General features: G+C 38.4%; 1 protein-coding gene across 4 annotated transcripts in view; it reads right to left on the bottom strand.

The window, feature by feature from the left end:
- Positions 1–23972, bottom strand: part of trpm3 (transient receptor potential cation channel, subfamily M, member 3) — a 356841-nt gene that overhangs the window by 236539 nt on the left and 96330 nt on the right. Inside the window, exon 1 of one of the 4 annotated variants that reach the window (XM_059025706.1) lies at positions 3444–3877. The exons of 2 other annotated variants lie outside the window; for them this stretch is intronic. In XM_059025706.1, the coding sequence (XP_058881689.1) occupies positions 3444–3533 (90 nt within the window). In that variant the 5' untranslated portion in view covers positions 3534–3877. Of the gene's footprint in view, positions 1–3443; positions 3878–23972 lie in introns of those variants that run through there. One more of the 4 variants, XM_059025708.1, reaches the window with a different exon arrangement.

The raw sequence follows: 23972 nt of genomic DNA, 5'->3' as shown, positions 1-23972 counted from the left end.
TACTTTCATTTTTATTTTTGCATTTCTGAATCGTACCCCCCGACTCCCGGTTGAAAACCCCTGCCCTAGTGAATCAAATCTTTAACCAGATGAGTTTTTATTATTTGCTTTATATCCCAGGCCCGATTTCTTTATTTCTGTTAGATATTACCAATGCTGAGGATCAACGGTGCTGGAACCTTTCTAAGGCTGCATTCACACTGGGTCTGTTTCAAACAGACTCGGTCTGGTTTCGTTTAGTTTGAAACAATGTGTCCATGTGCTTGCTGTTCACACTTATCTGTGAGCAAATAGACCAAGTTCATTTGGATATAAACTAAAGTTCCATTATTTTTGGTCCTTTTCCATTTTTCTGTTTGTGTTCACAGTGCAGTTTTCAAGTGAACTTGGTTCATTTATATGGTGTGTGAACTGGATGTTTACATTATCCTTACAAGGCATATTGACAGATGGCAGCTACTGATGTATTGCTCTGGTTTTTAATATAGCATGTTTTAGATTCATATATATAGTGCGGTGGAAGAAAGCACTGGGGGAGCACATCAGTAATTTAATTAATACATGTATGAATGCCTACAGTAGGAGAATAATGCAGTTTAAGAATTTCTGCACAGTTCTCCTACTGTCGGTATTAAACAAAGTAAGAAAAGACTGAATATATTTTACTATTTTTGTGAGTTTTCTCCAGTTCAGCTTGGATTTTGGTGTCTGACCAAATTTCTGTCAGAGCTACAGTTTCTCCCACTGTCTAGATTTCGACAGTGAAAAGCTGGGAGTTTTTTTTTTTTCAAATCACTGACGACGTAGCAACTCTGAAGCTGTTAAAATAACCATATATAATAACTAAATAGTTAAAAAAATCAACATTGGGTGAATTTATTGCAGATCATAGCAGCTCATTGTGTTCTTTATAATGTCATCTAGTCAAAACCTGTTAAATGTACAAAAAGCCGGATTTACAAAAATTGATCAGCTATTACCATTTAAACATAAGGTATACACATAATTAGAATGATTAAACAAATAAACCACATAATTGGTTATTTTTTTATTTTTGAATGGCACTAACACAACCTAATACATTTCTCTGCTATTAACTTGTGGAGCACACTGATGTAGTTTTGTACTTAAATAAAAAAATACAATAGCAAAACCGGGACGATTAACATTTTTACTGTTTCCGACCGGGACAACAAATTAGGGCTGAAACTGTGACGATCACCATTTTCACGGGAAGTCTGGTAACCCTAATGTAGTTCGCAAATAAATGTTTTTGTTTTTTGCTCTACTTGTTTCCTCAGAATATGAACTGTAAACTATGCACAAAATGTTTACTTCTGAGTCAGGTTACCCTGTATAGTTTGTTTCCATTGTGCAAAAGGACAGAGTCCAGCAGTTGTTCACAATGATGTTTAGCAAGCGAACCAGACTCGGTGCGTTTGCCAAACGGATCAAGGCCCCCTCTTTAGTTGGACTCGGTACAGTTAATTTCCCAAGCGGACTTTGTTGTTCACACTTCACACCAAACATTCCGAACCATACAAGGTCAGACCAAACCCTCTAAACGGACCCAGTGTGAACACACCCTAAAAGTGGAGGGGGGTGTTTGCAACCGTTTTCAGGAACAAATGAAATATTATTTTGAGAATGCACTTTTATTTTGAACTTGTGGGTAAAATTGCAAAACACATGGGTAGCTCTTACTTCTACTATCATTCTTTAAAGAGGTAAATGTAAAGTATCTGACGTATTCCTACATTTGTTACTGTATATACAGTATTCACTGAACTGAAACATGCATATTGTATGTAAAACACATGTAAATCAACCGTGGATTGCAATTAGCTGCATGCAACAAATTGGGTTCTATCACACATCATTTAATATTGTTTATTTTAAAATAAGTAGTGCAATTAATTGACCATAAAAGGTTCAAAAACCAAAAATAATAAGAAAAAGGGATATATATATATATATATATATATATATATATATATATATATATATATATATACACACTGTATATATAAAGTTTGAGAAAAAGGAAATCTGCTGTGTACCAAAATGATCAGTAAGAAAAAAGAAAAGGATATTTCAGGTACTTAAAAAGGTAGAATAATTGATTACAAATCAATTACCAGGACGTTTCGGACTACAAGTCCTTCATCGGCTGAATGCAAAAAAAACAGTGCTTTAATAATATAAATATAATATATAATATAATATAATAATATAATATAAAACACTGTTTTTTTGTATTCAGCCGATGAAGTACTTGTAGTCCGAAACGTCCTGATAATTGATTTGTAATCAATTATTCTACCTTTTTAAGTACCTGAAATATCCTTTTCTCTTTTTTCTTCTTCTTCTTCTTCTTCTTATTATATATATATATATATATATATATATATATATATATATATATATATATATATATATATATATATATATACAGCTTGTTTACAGCACTGTTTTTTCCATCCAGCTGAGGAAGGACTTGTAGTAGTTTTGAAAGTGCAAGGATTAATTCTGTTCAGATTTCATACAAAACTGCAAGCACTTATTACCCTGCATAAACAGATTACCGCAGGCTTGTTTCTTCAACGCTAAAACAAACATGGTCATGCAAACCCTTACATGCTGCTGATTTAATTATTAGACGGGGGGGTGGGGGGGGGGAGTTAAGTGAGTTCTAACATTAACAACATATTTGTCAGTATTTCTAAAGAATAACCATCTGTTTCACTTTACACATACAAGCACATACTGTACACTTTTCTGTGAAAGATAATGACTACATCATGCATACACATACTAAGTACCCATACAAGGGCTTTTATATACTTTGAATACTGTGAATTGGTATAATTAACACCCTATTTGCAATACTCTTGTGTACAACAGATAACTGTATCAGATACTGTACACTGTACAAAATACGCTATTAAGCAGTAATTAAACACAGGATTTATTTTAGATTATCTGTAGTACAACTGGCTGGTCAGAAATCTCCCTATAACTAATCTGTACAACATGTGTTCTGCATATGGAAATACTCTAATTGTTGATAAAAGAGCAACAAAAAGTTACTATAAATTATCCTTGCCATGAAGAAAATGGCCTTGAAAAAACACTTCGTCATTATTTAGCCCTCTGTTTATAAAATGTCTTTAGAGAATCCCTAGTACTACAGTATTAGTAAGTAAAGACCACAAATACGACTGCAAATACAATTGCAAATAGCACACAACAGTCAAGGTAACACACAAACCACAGTTGTATGAAAATATCACCAAATAGTGATTAATCCCTTAATCTCTTCGAATAAATTAATAATTCAGGTTGAAACTAGATAAAAGCTTTTCAGGGTAGAGTCTGCTTGACACACTGCTGAGAAGCCTCCAAAACCATCACATTTACGTCAACAGAAAACTTGCCCATACCTTTAGAAGTCGGACTGATGGAAGAAAAGCTGCATGGCACAGCTTCCGAATGGTCCAGTTCAGAGGCCGGGGAGCATCCGGCTGAATCATTACCCCCTTTTTTAAATCCCACTTTGTGAACCTGGTTTGCCAAAAGTGTTAGGCTGGTCTCTTTTTGTCCACTCAAATCCCCATGACCATAGTAGCCAACAACAGCCCCCTCTCTTCAGTACTAGAGAACTGGCACTTCCCAGTACTTCAATGGTGGCAAAGTACAATTGCTTCCAGCATCTGATCAACCTCAAGAAAGCTGCCTCCCCTCTTTTGGTGCAGCTGTGCTCATGCATACCAAACAAGCAGGCAGACTAGAAGCAATCAGGCTGCTGCTGCTCAGGGGAGGGCTGCACTATCTTCAAGACAAAAAGGGACGGCCTATCTCTCTCTCTTTCTCTCAGCAGAACATACCTGCGACTAGGAGAAAAAAGGGTATCTCCTCACCTAATACAGCAAGCAGGTCAGGCTCTGAGGTGGGTGTGCTTCCTGCGACTGAAAGCATGCACACAGGAGCCAGAGGGGGATTTTTCCTTTCTACTGTATTTGACAAAGCTATTTTAAGGAGGCTGAGAACATGAAAGAAAAACAGTGTATCATTTCATTGTTCAAAGCTTAATGCAGGAAGTGTGTTTAGCAAATGGTGGTTTTCCCTAAGGGGTTGTATAACTGTATGACATCTAAAGAGCTAAGAAGACATTAATTTCTACAAACCAAAGTGATTATCAAAGCCCACCTTCTGTCCAGTTGAACCCTGTTGGCATTTCTATAGTGTACTTATGGAGGTGCCTTCAAATAGGCATCACTGATACAATTTAAATTAATGTTACTTTCCAAAATTAAAGCCAGTTACCTGGGCATGTTTGTCTTATGGCATGCATGATGTTAATTTCTGACCTGGTTCAAAACATTCTTGAATAACTGATTTTTATCTTCACAAGGTAATCTAAAATGTTTTGTGCCTTTTTTGCAGTTGCGAAATGTTCTATGCAATCATGAACAAAAAGTTGACATATTCTACGTCTTTGTGTTTTAATGCATCTAATCATCCGATTCATACTGCAGAGCTGCTTCTTTTATTATTTATAGGCTTGTATATCTGGTAGCCATGAAACAGTCAGTACTAGCCCAGCCTACAGTATGTTCTTGTTTCCTGTTCTTGTCAAATGTAAACAATATTGGAGTTATTACATGGGGAAGTTCTGACAGGTAATTAACAAATATTTTCATTTGTCAAGTTAACATTTCAATAATAGGGTGAAAGGTAGAAGTTTCCATATTTAGGCCATATTCCACATTTAGGCCATATTTTCAAAATGTTTCCTCTATTCTTACATTTTGAAAGGAGAAAAAATCATGTTAATGTTACAAAATGAAAATATATATATATATATATATATATATAACTTAGTTGCTTGGTGCTGGTTTTGTAAAATTAAGAAGCGTTTTACCTCTTTAAAAAAAAACACAGGAATTAATTAAAGCAGGAGTTAACGCTTTGAAAATATGGCCCTTCAAATCTAAATATATTTTGTCAGCTTTATTTGGAATGGGAAATTATATTTTACCATATAATATTCAATCATACTTTCACATTTGATAAATCATTAATGTCTATTAAATTATGTCAAATAGCAACAGAAATCTTTAGTCACAAGGAAATTGTGTGTGTGTGTGTGTGTATATATATATCTCCATGGCAACCTGTGTTTATTTTAATTCTCCTACACACTTTATTGCATAAAAGATTCTAAATTGGTCACGTGGTTAAATTTAAAGTGAGTACAATTATTACCATCTAGTTTGTCAGTGAAATAAAGATTAATTGTTGTATTTTGTGAAAATGTAATATTTCACACTTTTGCCAGTGATTTGTTCAGAGGAAGAGAGAGGGCATAGTATTGTTTAAAAACATGGCATGAACATTTTTACAAAAAATGCAAATTGTAAATGTATACTGTTTAATGTTTAAACCTAAATTAAACAACTGAATTCAGATAATTGCTTTCCTTAGATCAAGCTCTGCATCTGCTTAGCAACGCTGTGCGATTTGCCCGGTCACTCTGTCGTTGGATTTGAATGAATGCTAGATATATTCCAAAATAAGATACAGGAAAAAAACAAAATTCTCAGAAACATTGAATATGAAATCTCTCAATGTGTAGTATAAAGCAAGTTCACTATTTTCATATATTAAAACATAGCTGCAAAGACAGCTTTCTTTCACAAAGGCTTAAAAACCAGCCTCCAGCCCCACTGCCAATATGCTCTGATTTTGATTGACCGTGTTCATCACCCTACATATCCACAGCTACCCACAAGTCTGATGTTCTACACAATGTATGGCTGAGGACCTGGATCTAGGGGATGGGATTTTAGTTCAAATGATAACAAAATAATAGAGATCTATCTATTCATTACAAAAAACTTCAATAAAATTAGTTGTTGTTTAAGCTTGAAGCTACAAAAGTCAGGAAGTGCCATACCACCATTTTGCCTCCACACACAAACAATCACTGACATCTGCCAACTGCTTCAGCACAAAGGGGACCCGCTGCACTAACATTTTACGCCACTGGCTTGTTCCAACGTACTGTGGGTTACTAGTATACTGCAGACATGAGCCAGTCGACTGTGCAGTGCGAGATGTACCTGCAGCTTTAGTAAAGTGGGCAGGAGAATTTCCATTGTCTCTCACAAGCTGCAACAAAATACAAAGCAGGGTTTTCGTGGGAGGTATGGGTTTCCTGGTGTCCTCACCAAACAAGATAGGCACCTCTACATAAATCGTAAGGGGACCTATTCTGTCAACATGCAAGAAGTGTGTGATGCCAACAACTACATCACAAATGTGTATGCAAACCATCCTGGCTTCGCTCAGGACTCGTTTATCCTTGCTAATTCGCAGGTGGCAGCTGTGTTTCAGTGAGATGACAGTCTGAGAAGCTGGCTGATAGGGGACAACCGGTATCCACTGAAGCGGTGGCAACTGACACTGCAGCTAAACCCAACGACCCTGCTGAACAGAGGTATAACCGTACCTTTAAATGTGCTCGTACTGTAATTGAGCGAATATTTGGAATCCTCAAAATGCGATTCCGATGTTTGGATATCTCTGGGGGAACTCTACAGTACACTCTTCAGAAGGTTAGCAATATCATCCTGGCTTGTTGTGTTTTACATAACAAAGCTCTACGTAATGGATTGTAACCTTATTCCCCCCAACTGTGCTTTGATTGGCTGGACGCATGATTCACTATTTGATATGCATTAGCCCCGACTTCTAAATCACATTTTTGTGCGCTATCGTGGCGGTTCGCTAATGCTGTCATTTTTTGCCAAAGCGAAAGTGGCTGCGCACATATTTGCCAAACTTTGGCCCCAAGCCTTTGTTCTCACCACCAGTTAACTGTTATAAACAGAATTTAATTTATTTAAATTATACTCTAAAGTTAAATAGTATAATGTATATTTTCTTTTCCTAAATCATTTTAGCCAAATTAATAACATCTTTGATTTTTCATGCAATCTATAATCCACATATTTATTTGTGATTCTTAAAAACATACAACACACACACAAACATACACTTCATTCAACTCTGGCAGTTACTGCCTGACAGGTCAAATTTTGGTGGCACTGTACTGCTCCTTGTGCTAATTCATCAGCACGATTGTTACCTAAGAGATTTCCAAGAGATTAGTAGCCGATTCTGCTATCTCTTTGCTTTGCTTAATACGCTCATCTATTGGAAGCCTGTTTACTGCCATAAAGTAGCCCATTTTGACTATCTGCAGTAGCCTGTTCTATATCTTCTTTCATATTTTTTGATAGACTTTATTTTAGCGGAAGGTTTGTGCACGAGTTAAGGTTACCGCATCTTTTGGCGCAGCATAACTTTGGTTTTCTGGGTTTAAATGCCCATACCCAATTTACCTTACAAGATTGCATATGGAATTAAAATGTTTAAATGATTTTAATATTCATTTTAAAATGTTAAACAATTTAAATTAAAAATATTGGTCGATTTTTATTTAATAGTGATTTTCTTGATCAGTTGTCTATATGGATCATTAATTAGCTCGCCCCATGTTGTTTTTTCACAGTAAAACAGGTTTAAAAGGCACTGCATATCAACAGGACACTCAGTACTGCATCTCCAGCCCCGCCCCACCCCTTGTTCGCTGTATTTTTCACATACCTCTTCATAGTCGTGCATACCAATAAATCATCTCCTGACCACTCATTTTATCACCAAACTCCTCAATAATGCGATCCAAGTCATTATTTTATTGCTATAACATCTCAAAAAGCTCTGCAAATGTCTGTGATATTCTTTGAGCGCTGGATGCGGAAGCAGCTATCTTGTTTGTTTATGGCCATGTTATCTCTGTGGTGCCGGGTCTATGTGTATTGCTCAGAACCGGCCCTTATTTTTTTTTTTTATTATTATTTTTTGGCTTCTCTCGGCTCCTATCGGTCTCACTCGTCCATTGAATGGTTTTCTCAGCTTTTTCCAGAGAAAAATGACTAGAGACCAGTGCCTTATGTCTTTTTGATGATGTTGGAAAGGCAAAATTGTAATGTCAGACATAGGACCGCAAAGGGTTAAACCCAGAGGAGACGTTTAAGGAGGACAGAGATGTTTTAAACTCCTGTAAGTGGTTTTGTTCGTGCACTGGGCATGCTATATGTCCAGACAATTTTTTAATAATCAAGAAAATCGCACAGACTCATTTAATTTGAAGTTTTAACGAATCAGAGCAGTAGTAGTGCTCTTTCAGTTTATTAAATGCTTTAAAAATTGGATTGGTTGGTTGCACAGACCACTGTAAATCACAAGTAATAAGCAATCTGGGCGATCCAGTGCATTTACAGGATTAACAGCATTGGTGCCTCAATACAGTAATACAAATATGGTTATTACATATTTAGCCTTCAGGCTATAAAATGCAAAAAGCTAAAGCACCCACCGCTAAATCTCTCTTAAGACTACAACATAATTTCTATACGGTATAGCAATGCATCCAATATAAACGAGATATAAATTCAAATATATGCTTAACTTCCAGTATATGGAAGTGTAGTGTAGGATATATGAAAAATAAGAACTGTCTTCAAAAGGCAGAGACTTCTGACTTCGACCCAAATAGCAATCAGTTTTTCAGCGACCCTCACAGCATGGACCACATCGGCTTGCAAGATCAAGTTCAATGGTATCAAATGGGGCCTTGCTCTGGGCTTATATAGGATTTTCCCTTCATTGAATATATCAGGAGTCCCGATTAAATCTGATCATCAATCTACCTTAGTTCTTATCTTTGCGTTAATGATATATTCTAGAAGGATCTGGTCAACTCTTTTTAAAACTAATTGGAGTTACATAACAACCTTCAAAATGAATTGAATATAACTCCTTTCCAAAAATATTGGAACATGATCTCATAGTTCTCTTTTTCAACCCCTCTTTCTCTAAAAAGTTAGGTGAACCAAAGTTCACAGGATCCTTGCTATAATACAATACGATACAAGTTTATATGTGTATTAGAAAAGATGCTGTTTTATATATAACATCAACTTTTTGTGTGATTATATTAACCTGGGTCTACAATATATTTCCTCTGAGCAGTATATTTCAACTTTTCAGATTAGTTTACTTTCATATACAGGTGTGTGTTAACAATTTATTGAACAAAGACTGTAAGGGTTTATCATAAGCCCTTACATGAAAGTACTAGGCATACAGTGGTCAGTTCAGTTATTTCCATTTAAATTTAAGCTACATTGAACATGTTAAATATAAAAGCCTTATTTAACTGTGATATTCTTGGACTAAGCCTGACCTCTGTTTCTAAAATTTGCCTGCACAAGCAGATTTTCAGACACCCTGTTTACTGGCCAAGACTAGTGTTTTAATTAATATGAAACTCCACTGTAAGCACTTTTCCAAATTCACCGCATTAAGTCATTTTGTGGCTCTCAAACATCATCCCAATTAAAGTCGCTACCTGCCTGATAAGAACTGATACTGTAGACAACTTTTCTAATTTAAATTAAATGCTCGCCTCGGCTGCCAAGTTTTCATTAATTTCTATGATATAATGATGAGAGTTAATTTTGCTCATTATAGAAAGGCCTTGGATTCAAAAGTGCTGATGACAAGTAAATCTCGCTTTGACTGCCAAAAAGAACTTTCCACGTCTGGCACCGCTATGCTGCAAGCAGGTAAAAGGCGAGGCTATTTTTCTTCCAGTAAGTCTATTGTGTATTAAAGTTATTAAACATAGTTTACTCTTTATTGTCTTACATTCAAATCTAACAGTCTCTGTTTTTTTATTGCAGTAAAACCTTTATATAAACTAAACATTTATATTCTTTAGTTTAATTGATATTGTAATGTCTAAAATACTTTTTGTTTAGTTGGAGGCAGAAACTGAACTAATTCTTAAATTGATTAAATTAAATGAACATTATCTCAAATGTGTCAACAATTTGTCTACAACATTGTCAATGTCAAGCATCTGTTATAATAAACTTTTAATATGTTCTTTCAACAGTTTAACTTTAAATGACTTTATAACATATGTCCAATTCAGATACTTCAATAATTTTATTTTACTGCATTGATCTGTTATGAAGTCATTTAAGCTTTCAATGGAAGGTCCAGTTATTTTCATATAAATTCAAGCCACTGTTAACATATTAGAATGTAATAGTTTTATTGTGACTAAACTAAAATTGTTTTGCTTGTTTGGTTGTTAGTAGCGTATTGATCCCAGAATCTCATCAAGCAGCTTCTTGTAGGATCCCAGGGTGTCAGCTTCAACAACATTACTGGGGAGTTGGTTCCAGACCCTCACAATTCTCTGTGTAAAAAAGTGCCTCCTATTTTCTGTTCTGAATGCCCCTTTATCTAATCTCCATTTGTGACCCCTGGTCCTTGTTTTTAGGTCAAAAAAGTCCCCTGGGTCGACACTGTCAATACCGTTTAGGATTTTGAATGCTTGAATCAGATCACCGCGTAGTCTTCTTCTGTTCAAGACTGAATAGATTCAATTCTTTTAGCCTGTCTGCATACAACATTCCTTTTAAACCTGGGATAATTCTGGTTGCTCTTCTTTGCACTCTTTCTAGAGCAGCCATATCCTTTTTGTAACGAGGTGACCAGAACTGAACACAATATTCTAGATGAGGTCTTACTAATGCATTGTAAAGTTTTTATATTACTTCCCTTGATTTAAATTCAACACTTCTCACAATATATCCGAGCATCTTGTTGGCCTTTTATATAGCTTCCCCACATTATCTAGATGAAGATATTTCTGAGTCAACATAAAATCCTAGGTCTTTTTCATAGATTCCTTCTTCAATTTCAGTATCTCCCATATGATATTTATAATGCACATTTTTGTTGCCTGCGTGCAGTACTTTACACTTTTCTCTATTAAATGTGTCTGCCCAGTTCTACGCTATGTGCCTCCATCTCTTCTTGGCAGGTTCTAATTAATTTCTGTGATGTATAGAAAAATGTTTATTTTAATATAAACTCCTACCTTCTGTTATCTGAAAAGTATTTTGTTTGTTAATATTAACAAGATCGCTCATTATAGAGAGGATCTTGGCTTTTAAATCGCTGACCATCAGAAAAAATCCCTGTTTCATCGGCCAAAACCAATGAGTCATCTCCAACACTGCTTTTACTACAGGCAGGTAATGATGAGGTTACAAATCGGTTCACTGTATATGTAAAGTTACAGTTTATACTTTAAATGATTTTATAACATGTAGTTCTAATTCAGATACTTCAATATAGCAATCTCTTATAAATTGCAATTTTATTTTACTTCATTGATATACACAGAAGGCAAGAGGTTAATTTTTAATTAGGCGCCTGCTTAGCAGCAAATGCAACTTTTAAATATTAAAACTTAGGACTGCTCATACATTTACTTAATGTTATTATATTAGGTTTCTTATTTATTTAAATACTTTTATTTTTTCTTACTATAATTAAACCTAGTTCGATTGCTTCTAGAATATTAACTCTGTTAAATATAGTTTGCCATTCTGCTCTAGCTGGATCAGAATGTTTTAAGGCTCTGATTCTAATTAAAAAATATGCTTTTGCCCGATAAGGGTGGCTTGGAACTTTCAGCAGGTCGGCCTGACCTTTTGATACCAGGAGTTCTCTTTTTCAGACCTTACACAGACTTATTCAAAAGGATACAAAACACATGATCCTACAACATTACTATTAGCAATGTATTTAATTCTATACCATCCAATCCATATCTAATCAGTCAGCTGTTCCCAGCAAGATTTGAATTCTCCTCCTGGCGTAGCTCGAAGTGGCTCTGCGAACACCACGACAGGCCTGTGCATCCAGCGTTTTACATCACAGGTGTGGGCAACCAGGGTCTTTACTTGATACCTGCAAAAACTTAAATCTTGTTAGCTGGACTCCCATCTCTACATTCTCATTCCCATCGTCAGTGGGCAAACCTCAAATAAATTAAGCTGTTTCTATCAAGGAGCCAGAAATCTCTGCCGCATACACCTTTCACTCAAAAAAGATGCTCACACCTTGTACAAGGGAAGACTGGTTTTAGGGTCACTCTGTGATATAACCCTTATGAAAATGTATATATTTTCAAATGTATACAATTCTGTTTACTTTCTGACAGTGTTAGACTTATGTATAGTTATGAGAAACGCTGAATATCTAATATCTAAGTTCAATTCCATTATTGTAGGGGGGCTGAGTGACGTCACTACCCTAAAAAATAATCTTAATATCTTAAAAACCACAAACGTTCGTTTCAATGGCACAAACCGGCACAAACGTAGCAGAAACTAACGATATATGACTCAACGTTTTTGCTGTTTGTAGGGGGGACAACTACACGGAGCTATCCAGAACTCGTCTGTTGAGTGTCAGTTTTGGGTTCCAACTAAAGTTAGCTGTGATTGGCTGAATGTGTCAGCAGACAGCTAGAGCAAGCCCCAATTTCTCCTCGATGGAAGTGGGTGAGGCTGAGGGGAATGATTGACACTTTGTGCTTGCACAGTTCAAATAAAAACTATTTAAATAAACTGTGGAGCAAAAGTACACAGCTCAAACAAAGGTCTTGCGCACCCTAGCGTAAATTGAATTTTAATTTAATGTATGCTGTTTTTCGTCATTGAGTAAATTGAATTTCAATTTAAGGTATGCTGTTTTGTTGTTAATAGATTCATTCTTTTGTTAATAGAAGAGTTTGCATTATATTTACTTTTTGTTACTTTCGCCTCTCATACCATATGGGTAAGTGTACCAAAGCCATATTGCAGAATGACTAGAATTCTACAAGGCTAAACCGAGAGGCTGCCTTGTGTGTTACCAAACGGAACCCCAGTAACAAGTAGCTAGGGCTAAAAAAAATTAGGGAGAAACACCTTTATGCCTGTGTTGTTAAGATCGACATATATGTACAAGCCACTGGCAAAACCACTCAGTACCACACATGAGACTGAGGGAAGCCTGCATGTTAGAGGTACTAGCAGCCTTCACAATGGTGATGCAAAAGCAGTCACCAAAGCAGCAGCAAGATACTGTGGGAGAGACTGCAAGCAATCTCAACCGAAACACGTATCCTGGCCCAGCTCAGGGCTGCTGAGCCCAGCAGCTGTGCATGTATTTATGTAAAAACAAGATAACAGTTCACAAAACAAACGTCTCGTGATTTAAAAACAAGAATTTAATTTAACTCCAGCCGGCGCGATGCAGCCTAGGGTGGAGCACAAAGTCAGCCGACTTGCTTGGTCCCCGGGAAGGAGCGACTCAAACCGCTGGCTTCATGCGGGGCACAAGGCCCCTGTGGGACACAACAAACAATAGGCTGTAGTGTGCAATATATGCGTAATACATAAAAAAAACTATATAAATGATTGCATAAATTATGTTAAATAATACTTGAACATTATACAATCATAAGCAGCAAGTATTTATCTGATACCCAGCTCCTGCTGTCAGGTCAGATCTCGAAAAGAAAAATGACATTGAGGTCTGTGAGCGCAGTATATTTATGCCCTCAGGGGCGGACCATGACTGCGTCACAGGCTCGTCGAGTGGCTTTGATATATCTTATTCAGGTTTCGGGTCTTTAAGAGGTACAGTGCCGAGAAAAAGTTTGTGAACCCCTTAGGATTTTCACATATTTCACATATTTCAAACCTAAAATATTATTAGATCTTAATTTAAGTCCTAATAATGGATAACGATAACCTGATTAAACAAATGACACAAAAACATGATACTTTTTCAGCATTTATTTATCCACAAATGATTCAACATTCAATATCCATGTGTGAAAAAGTATGTGAACCTTTAGATTCAGTAACTGGTGGCACCCCCTTGAGCAGCAATGTCTTCAACTAAGCGTTTCCTGTAACTGTTGGTCAGTCTCTCCCATCGGTTTTGAGGAATTGTGGCCCATTCCTCCTTACAGAACTGCTTCAGCTCGGTGACATTTGAGGGCTTCCTTGCATGGACAGCTCGCTTCAGGTCCTGCCACAGCATTTGGATAGGGTTTAGGTCCGGACTTTGACTAGGCCATTCTAAAACACAGAATTTCTTCTTCTGCAGCCATTCTTTTGTAGATCTGCTTGTATGTTTAGGATCATTGTCTTGCTGCATGACCCACTTTCAGTTCAGCTTCAGCTCACGGACGGATGGCCTGACATTCTCCTTTCGAATCTTCTGATACAATGCAGAATTCATGGTTGTGTTAATGATGGCAAGCCATCCAGGTCCTGAGGCAGCAAAGCAGCCCCAAGCCATCACACTCCCACCACCATGCTTGACGGTTGGGATGAGGTTCTTCTGTACGAACGCAGTGTTTGGTTTTTGCCAAACATAACGTTTCTCATTGAGGCCAGAAAGTTCTACCTTTGACTCGTCTGCCCAGAGAACATTGTTCCAGAAGTCTTGTGGATCATCTATGTGCTCTTTGGCGAACTTCAGACGGGCAGCAATGTTTTAGAGAGCAGTGGTTTCCTCCTGGCTATCCTTCCATGAATACCATTCTTTTTCATTCTTTTTCTGATAGTTGAGTCATGAACACTCACATTAGCCAAAGCGAGAGTGGCCTGCAGATCCTTGGATGTTACTCTGGGGTTCTTTGTGACTTCCTTGATGATCTTCCGGTTTGTTCTTGGAGAGATTTTGGTAGGACGACCGCTCCTACCAAAATCCCCAAATCCTTAGAAATGATTTTGTAACCCTTTCTAGGCTGATGAGCATCAATAACTGAGGTCCTCAGAGATTTATTTTGATCGTGGCATGACGTGTTTCCACACATCTGTATGGTGAAGACCAAACTCACAAAGTTTCTGATCTTTATATAGGGTGGGGCCTCCCAAACTCACCCCTGAAGATCTACCTAATTATTTAAACACCTGATTCTAATTATCCCCTTAATTGAGCTGATAAAACCAAGGGTTCACTTACTTTTTCACATACCCTGAATCTTAATTACTCATTGTTTGTCTAAGTCATACATCATTTTGTTTCAAAAGACATGGAATTGGTTAATAGAAACCCTATTGGATTTTTAAGAAAGGCTATCATGGTAAAACTATGGAATTTCCATAATTATCATTGGGGTTCACAAACTTTCTCAGCACTGTAAATGCAGTGCTTAATTTGTGCCGGGGCTCGCCAGGGCTGACTCAGCTGTCATAGGAATGTCACTGGAGCGTGAGTGAGCATCAATGTTTCACACTGCGACAAACGATCAGTTTTTGTTGAGGCGATAAAAATAAAGTGTTAATGAAAATGTCACAAGGTCGGAAGAAGATATAGTCGTATTAAATCAGGTGCAAGGGAGAATGAGCCCGCTAGTAAGAAAAAGAAAACGGACACAAAGACTGATGATGAAACCCACGGAAACAACCAGAATATTTGCCAGGTACTTCTAAACATCTTCACGAAACTGCAGACGACAGTGGTTCAGAAATCGCATTTGTTTCTTGTGATTCTGAAACACAGAATAACACTAGTACTAGTAAAGACGATTAAATAGTTCATAGTTTGCTTCCTGCAGGATGGAAATGTGAACAAAAAGAAATATTTCCAAAGCAAGTACCCCTGGTTAGTAATAAATGGATTAACTCTTGGTTGCCGTGTGTTCAGCAAGTCGGTAGCCTGGGGCCTGAATAATCTGCAGGTATGAAGCTGGCAATGGAATGGATTGAAGCCAGTGTCAGTTCCTCTTGTACTGTTAAAAACAAGCAACAGAAAGCACTCCAGAAAAAGATAGTAGAACATGCACAAACCAAAGCACATCTTGCAGCTTCTGGTATTTTGGAGCAGGCAAAAATGGTGGAAATGGCTGCAAATGCACAGTCTGCTCAAATAGAAACAACAGCCAGAATCTTCCGTACTGCTTATAAAGAAGCAAAGCACAGCAGGCCTTCATATGGTTTTTGAATAAGAAATTGACTGGCAGCAGTTGAATGGACTGGGCCTGGGGTGGATTTTGCATTCCAACGTAGCATGCTCAAACATTCAGCATCACATTTCCTCTCAAATGAAAAAAAAAGTTATTTGACGAAATTATAGCACTTGCTCCTAAAGTGAGTCTTTTACTTGATGAAGCCACAACCTTAAACAAAAACTCCAGTGAATGTTTTTGTAGACTTTGTTGAGCTGAGTGATCTGTCTGCTGGGGGAATCGTAAACAGTTTGTTGTCTGCGTTCAAAAAGGTAATTGTAACTGAAGACTTTCTCACCAAGTACCTAGTAGCAGTTGCTTGTGATGGAGCTTCAGTGATGTTTGAGTGAAATACTGGTTTTGTGAGCAGGTTGCAAAACATGTTTCCAAATGTTATAGCATGACAGTGCTCTGCTCATCGGCTACAGCTTGAAGTCAGTGTTGTCATGAAGGATGTTGGAGCTACAGATCACTTTAAAATCTTGTTCGACAAGCTATATTTGCTCTATAGCACATCTTGAAAAAAAAACGATTGCAACTAAAAGAGTGCATTTGTAAAGCTTATCCAGTTCTAAATAAGCACTTTAATTGGGCAGCTGAAGACATTTCCCATGACAGCGTAACACGCCAGTTATTCAGGTCTAAGCAAGTGGCTATCATCACATAAGTTCATCAATAATCCTGGTATTATGTATGATGCGCTGCAGGAATTGTCCGGGTTATAGCTCGAATTGCAAAAAAGCGACTGCACAATCATTGATACACACAGAGCTATCTGCCGACAGATATGAGTGTTCAAAGCAATGGTAGAAAAGCAAGGGAAATATTCTGCACAGTGTCAAAACACCATTAAAGGGAATATGTTTCAGGCAGTGCTCTTGCATGAAGGAAAACCCTGTGAGAAAATTCACCAGAGACTGTTTTTTCAGAACTTAGCAGACAATTTGTGAACTCGCATGTTGTCTACTGGAGGCAGGACAGGCGACAAAACTGGATACGAGAAACTGATTGACGAATTGAAAGTGTTGTATAAGCAGTACTGGCCCGAAGAGCTACCTACACTGTACGGAGAAAGCGAGATTCTCTTTGCGAAAGGTTTGACATTGCTAACCCTCGTGAAACTATTCGGTCATACAGGGTGTAAAGGAGGACGGTGGGAAGGAAGTTCAGAAGCAGTATAAGGACCTGTTGGTAGCTGTGAGCACAATTGCAATCTCCAGTGCTGAGTGTGAGCGAGGCTTTTCACAGATGAATCTCATCTGCACTTCAATGCGAGCATCCTTGCTTACTGAAACTATTTCATCGTTACTCTTCCTTAATCTTGTCAGCCAACCATTGAACCAATTCAAGCCCATCCCTTACGTTCGTTCTTGGCTTGCCAGAGGACGCAGAGGAGCCGAGGACACAAGAAGCAAGGAGAGAAAACAGGAGGGTAGCCAGGCAAATATGGTTATTTTATGGACTTTTCTGGAGAAGTAAAGCACAAGGCTGTACCCGCCTCTCACAAGCACTGCAGGATTAGGGTAAAGAAAACCTTTTTTTTTTTCTTTTCTAAGTTTGGCTACATTTGTTCGGTCCATAGTAAAATAGAATTGGTTGATTTCTATTAACAACGTTCCTTAATATAGAAAACAAAGTAAAACACTACTTTTATTGATTATTGATGTATTTAAAAGTTGTTATTGTGATGTAAGCTGGCTGTTAAGTATTAGTATATTATAGTACTGCAGTTATCGTTGTTTTAACTAAACAAAGAATGGTTGTGGAGAATGTGTGTTCTACAGTTGCTTTTAATTTATTTTTCTGCACAAGCTACTACTTTGTATATGATGTAGAATACGTGGTTGTAATAAAACATCTAACAGTAGTACATACAGTAGGCTACTCTTTCAAATAAACTTGTTATGACATGTGCAATGGTATAATACCGCCGCACATTCAGTCATAAATTTTCAATTAAATTATTGCTTGAATCCCGGCACCTCTTTCATTACAAATTAAGGACTGGGTAAATCCCTATACGGTTGCATTTTGTACTTGAAAGGGAACAAAATAACATTGGGATTCTTCCATGTAATTGGCTTAGTTTTGTCTCAAACACTCAAAAGTACATGACACAAAAATCTATAAAATTCTAACCACTGTGAACACTTATTTAATTCACTTCATATTTACACTATGTACTAAAATTACCACATATCTCGATCGATAAAATTAACTCAGAATATTTATTTTCAGTTTGAGTACTACTGCCAAAAATGATAAATTTACCACACCGCTGATCCAAATGGAATATTTTTTTTAAAATACAGATGATGGCTTTACTATTTTTTACAATCACCCAATCAAATTATTATCATTGTAATGGCTTCAAAACAATGTTCCTATTAGTCACATCTATTAGACGCCAAAATACAGGTAAGCTATGGTTCCAACTCATTTTCATTAATCCATGAATGCAGTAAACAACTTGAGAGATTTCTTGTTTGCAATGATCACACATTTATTTAGCTCACAAAGTCCAGTTTGGTTGTCACATAGTTCCAGGGTTGGATAATGAAGGCATTGATTGTTTCCAGGTTATTAAACAGATTCCAGGATGATATTGATGGCAAAATAAACTCAAAAACAACACAAAAATTGTCTAGTAAAATATCAAATCAAAGGATATAATAAGAAACAACACGGTAAACATGGATTAAACACAGTTCTATTCACACGGTTAAAAAACTGTAGCTCAACTTGGCGTCTATCTCAGCCACCTGCAGCAAATTAGCGACTGCACCATATTCCCAGTTAACCCCTTAAATATGGCTCTAAGTAGTAGTTACAAATGGCCAGCAGGTGGCACAATAACCAAAATAAAATGGGGTTTCCATAGACATAAACATATTTCCTTTTCCTAATAATATCTACATACATTTCATACACAATTCTAATACATTTTCTTTTATGTAAAAAATGGCCCCGTTATACACCGGCCCCGTTATAGTTACTGGCGTGATGTATAACAATAACAACAATTCAAATCCAAAAAGAGCCAAAAGAAAATTACATAATACATCATTCTTGAGTCCAGTGTATGTTCTTCATGTATGTATGTATGTAACGGTCTTCATGAAATGGATGCTAATAAGAATATGTGTGCTTGAGCTGAAAGAGAAGACTGGTTAGACTGAAACAGGTTTGTCAAATCTGTAGATGTTTTAGTCAGTCTAATCTTAAAGTCAATCTTTCAGTCTGAAGCTTCTACCAATAAGCATACTTTGCTGATTGGTCGTTCTAGGGTGTTGTTTCTTGTCTGAAGACGGAACTTCGGACTAGCCCTCTTGAGCCAGTTCTTGCTTCTAGGACTCTTCCCATGATCCATGATCCTCTTGGTGCATTGGTGTCTGCCACTAACACAATGTCTCCAGGTACAAGGATTGGTCCTATTGTCTGACCGGATTTCACTTACTTGGCCTCTCCTGCAGATGAAATGTCTGAATGCATTTATGCCCGGGTCTGTGTCCAGTGTATGGGCCACTTCAAGATGTACTGCTCGACTAACAAGACAGGTGAAAATGACTCCATACCGTTTCACTGTACTGCGTCCTTTTTTTACTTAAATAGGGCCGAAGTAGTCCACTCCTACCTGAGTGAATGTGAATGAGAGGTAGGTCAGGTGTTAAACGGGGCAGCAGTGTGGAGTAGTGGTTAGGGCTCTGGACTCTTGACCGGAGGGTTGTGGGTTCAATCCCCAGTGGGGGACACTGCTGTTGTACCCTTGAGCAAGGTACTTTACCTAGATTGCTCCAGTAAAAACCCAACTGTATAAATGGGTAATTGTATGTAAAAATAATGTGATATCTGTATAATGTGAAATAATGTATAATGTGATATCTTGTAACAATTGTATAAGGGCGTCTGCTAAGAAATAAATAATAATAATAATAATAATAAAAACGATCCTTTGGCAGGTCTGCCATCTTTTGTTTACCAACATTTCCATGAAGGCGTTTACATGTTACACATTCTCCAATGATCTTTTTTGCTAGAGTGTTAGCACAAGGAATCCAAAATAGTTGCCTCAACCGAGACAGCATATGGTTTCTTCCACTGTGACCGACTTGTTGGTGGATGTGTCGTAGCAACAGCTTGGAAACGTGATGGTCTTTAGGTGGGATAGCAGGATGTTTTGCCTCCTCTGGCATTGCCATCTTGCTCAATCTTCCTCCAACTCTGAGAAGCCCTCCATCCAGCCTTGGGTCCAATCTGTAGATTGAACTGTTTCCTTTGACATTCTGGATCCCTTTCTGCAGAGTTGCAATTTCCTCTGAAAATCCTTGCTCCTGACAGAAGCGCACAACTGCAACCTCTGCATTTGTCATGTCCTGTACTGAGAGTTTGTGAGCACTCATGGCTTCTTTTACCTTCTTCATCTCAGTTTCAATCAAACTTCTCTGTTTGTCTTGATCTGGTTCTTGAGCTTTGACTGTGATCAATACATATTTTCTTTTCTTGCTCAGCTGTAAGAGCAAGTTCTTTACTTGGAGAAACCATGCCACTGCTCTTTTTAGGCTGCTCCAAGTTAAGAAGTGATTTATCAAGGTGCTGGTGGCATCTTGATCTTTCTTGACGATTGTGTTTGCTGTCACCTTGCTCTTCTTGACCTCGGGATCATCTGGGCATATTGGGGAGAGTTCAACGAGAGGGTTTGGCCATTCCTGTTCTGCTCTTTGGAGAAAGACTGGGCCACTGCTCCAACTCTCACACTTCAGGAAGGCATCAGCTGTCAGACCCCTTGAGGCATGATCTGCAGGGTTGACCTTGGTGTTAACATGTCTCCACTGCGTGACATCTAACACTTCTCTGATTGTGCTTACCCGGTTTGCCACAAACGTCTGAAATCTTTTAGTTTCATTCTTGATGTACTTCAAGACAGATTCACAGTCTGTCCAAAATGTAGAGTTCTCCAGTGGAAGCTGTAGCTCTGTAGCCAGCATCCTTTCAACACACACTGCCAGCACTGCTGCAGCGAGTTCCATTCTTGGGATTGTCATCTGTTTCAACGGTGCTACTCTTGCCTTTCCCATTATAAAGGCTAAGTGCACGTGATCTTCAGAATTTGTCAGTCTCAGGTAGCTTACGGTGCCATACCCTGATTCACTTGCATCACAGAAGTGGTGCAGTTGGGCTGACTTGATCTGTCCAAAGTTCTTTGGCTTGACGCACCTGTCGATGCTGAAGCTCTCCATCTGCTGTAGCCCTACCAGCCATCTTTGCCATGGTTGGATGTAGGCCTCTGGAATTTCATCATCCCATCCATAGTTGAGCTTGCATAACTCCTGTAAGATGTGCTTTGCAGTGAATATGAACAGAGCTAGAAATCCAAGCGGATCATACAAAGAACTAACAGTAGACAGAATACCTCTCCTGGTAAAGGATTGATTCTTCATGGACACTTGAAACTTGAAGGTGTCCTCTTCTACACACCACTGAACCCCCAGGGCTCATTCTAAAGGAAGGTTCTCTTTGTCCAAGTCAAGGTCCTTCACCTCCTTGGCTCTCTCTGCCTCTGGAATCGTGGCCAACACAGCTCGGCTGTTACTGATCCATTTCGTCAAACGAAAACCACCCTTTGCACAGGCAGTCTTGAGTTTTTCACATAGTGCTATGGCTTGCCTTTCAGTTGGTACAGACTTCAAGCAGTCATCTACATAGAAGTTGACATTGATGGTGTCAATTGCCTCAGCTGAGAAGCAGCTCTTGTTGTCTTCTGCAGTCTTCTTCAGGGCATAACTAGCACAACTGGATGAGGATGTAGCCCCAAACAGATGCACGGTCATCCTGTACTCAGTAAGGCTCTGACTGACATCACCTCCTGGCCACCATAGAAAGTGGAGAAAGTTTGTGTCTGTTGGTGTTACCTTGACTTGATGAAACATGCCTTCTATGTCTGCCATTATGGCCACTGGTTCTTGCCGGAAGCGGATTATGACACCCAGCAGTGTGTTTGTGAGATTGGGACCTTGTATGAGTTGGTCGTTGAGTGATGTTCCCTGAAAGGATGTAGAACAATCAAAAACCACTCGGATTTTCCCTTTCCCTTTTGAAACAGCCAAAGCAGATGCCATTCTTTTTCAAAAATACAATCTTTTCTTCATGAGGCTTTCTGTTCAGGTCTTGGTACGTCTCTGTTGCGTGGTTTCCATTGCAGAACAAACAGGGTTTGTGTATAGTGGTTGTAGTGTGAGGTGTCTTGTATGGCTGGCTTGATTTGTTAGTTGTAACTGTGTCTTCGGATGTTGCTATAGTAACAAAGCTGCTCCTTTTGTTGTGCCATTCCAAAGTTAGACTTGGAGAAGCTCAATTTGGAGCTGACGTTTGTTGGTACTTTGATGTCTTTCTTCAGTGTGGTGTCCTGGATGTCTCCGAACAGTGGATCGGAAGCCATCTTTGCATGTCTTTCTATGAAGTCCACCAACTGCTTGAACCTTGCTCTTTTGTCAATACGCTCTTGGTAACCATATGCAATTGACCTCCACCTTTCTCTCAGCTTGTACGGCAGTTTTGAAACCACTGACCGCATATTGGAGAGGTTGTTCATCTCCTTCAGGGAATCAATGTCCAGCATTGTGTTGCAACATCCCCTGAGAAAGAACGCATAAAATCGCAATGCATTTTTGTCTTCTGGTTTAATCACACTCCAGTTCAATGCCTTTTCCTGGTAGGCAGTTGCAATCAGTGTTCCATTTCCAAAGTTCTCCTTTAGCAACTTTTTTTGCTTTCCTGTAACCTCTGTCAGGCTCCATGTGCTGGCAACTTCTTACAAGAGCTCTTGATTGGCCTTCAGTAAATTGTTCTAAGAAGAATAACCTGTCACGGCTGTTGTCAGTCTTTTCTTCTATGCCATGCTCAAATGCTCTGATAAAGTTGAGATAATGCAATGGTTCTCCTTTAAAGACTGGAATGTCTCTAGAGGGCAGTAGTGAGAGTCGTTGTTCTCCGACCAGCATCTCTGTAATGTCGTTTTGCCTTTGCAATATCTGGCATAGATCTGACGGCCTATCAGTACGAAGACCAGTGCTAGGATGGTTGCCAAGTCTGTAGCCATCGCCACCAGTGTTGCCAGGTCTATAGCCATCTTCATCAGCTCTATAAGAAGTGCCATCTCTCCTTTGTCTTATACTGTTGCTGTAAAGCCTTGGCTCTTACATGTGGCACTTGATATTGAAACTTGGCCTTTGCATGTTGTGTCTGACCTCTAGGGGGGACCCAGCACACCAGCTCTGGGTCCTTTCTTGGGAACAACATAATCTGCATCTTCAAGCTCATCTGATTCAACATCATCTTCCTCTTCATCATAATCATCATCAAAATCATCATCATCACATCTTCTTCCTCCTCCGTACCATCATACATGACATTAGAGGACCCGTGATGCATAGAATCATAGTACTCATTCATTCTGTCTGATCGAGCACTGTACACTTGAGGGAAGTCGACAACATCTAACGCCTTGATTTTGTCAGTTGAGACTGCAATGTCAGTTTCTACTGCCAATCTCTCCTTCTTCAATTGTAGTTCAGCTTTCTTTAGTTGCATTTCAGCTTCTTCCTTTTCTAGAGCTTGCCTTTGCTCCAATGTGGCAGCACGCGCCATCAGAGCCGCGTGCTCAACTTCATCTTGGGCTCTCATGTGTGTGGATGAGTCTGTTGATCTTCTGCTGGCAGAGCTTTTACTCGATTTTCCACTAGAGGCCACAGAAACGTTATCATGTTGGTTTCCTGCACCAGTGCTAACCTATAATGGTTGTTCTACACGTTGATTTTCTTCTGTGTTGACTGGAAATAGTATTTCTGCAGTCGATTCAGCCACCTTCATCCATTCATCCACCTTTTCCTGGAATCTCTTTAATTTATCCACTTTTGGCTGATACCAATTGTCATGGTCCTGCTCTCTTTCTTCTTCAGACAGTAACTCTTGTATTGAGCGATGGAGTGCAATGAAATCTTTAGCCAGGTCATTGAATGTTTTCATGTGC

This window comes from Acipenser ruthenus, chromosome 1, assembly GCF_902713425.1.
Source record: "Acipenser ruthenus chromosome 1, fAciRut3.2 maternal haplotype, whole genome shotgun sequence".
Taxonomy (NCBI): domain Eukaryota; kingdom Metazoa; phylum Chordata; class Actinopteri; order Acipenseriformes; family Acipenseridae; genus Acipenser; species Acipenser ruthenus.
The sequence above is the reverse complement of the archived record's forward strand: the minus strand, read 5'-3'. Positions and strand labels throughout refer to the sequence as shown.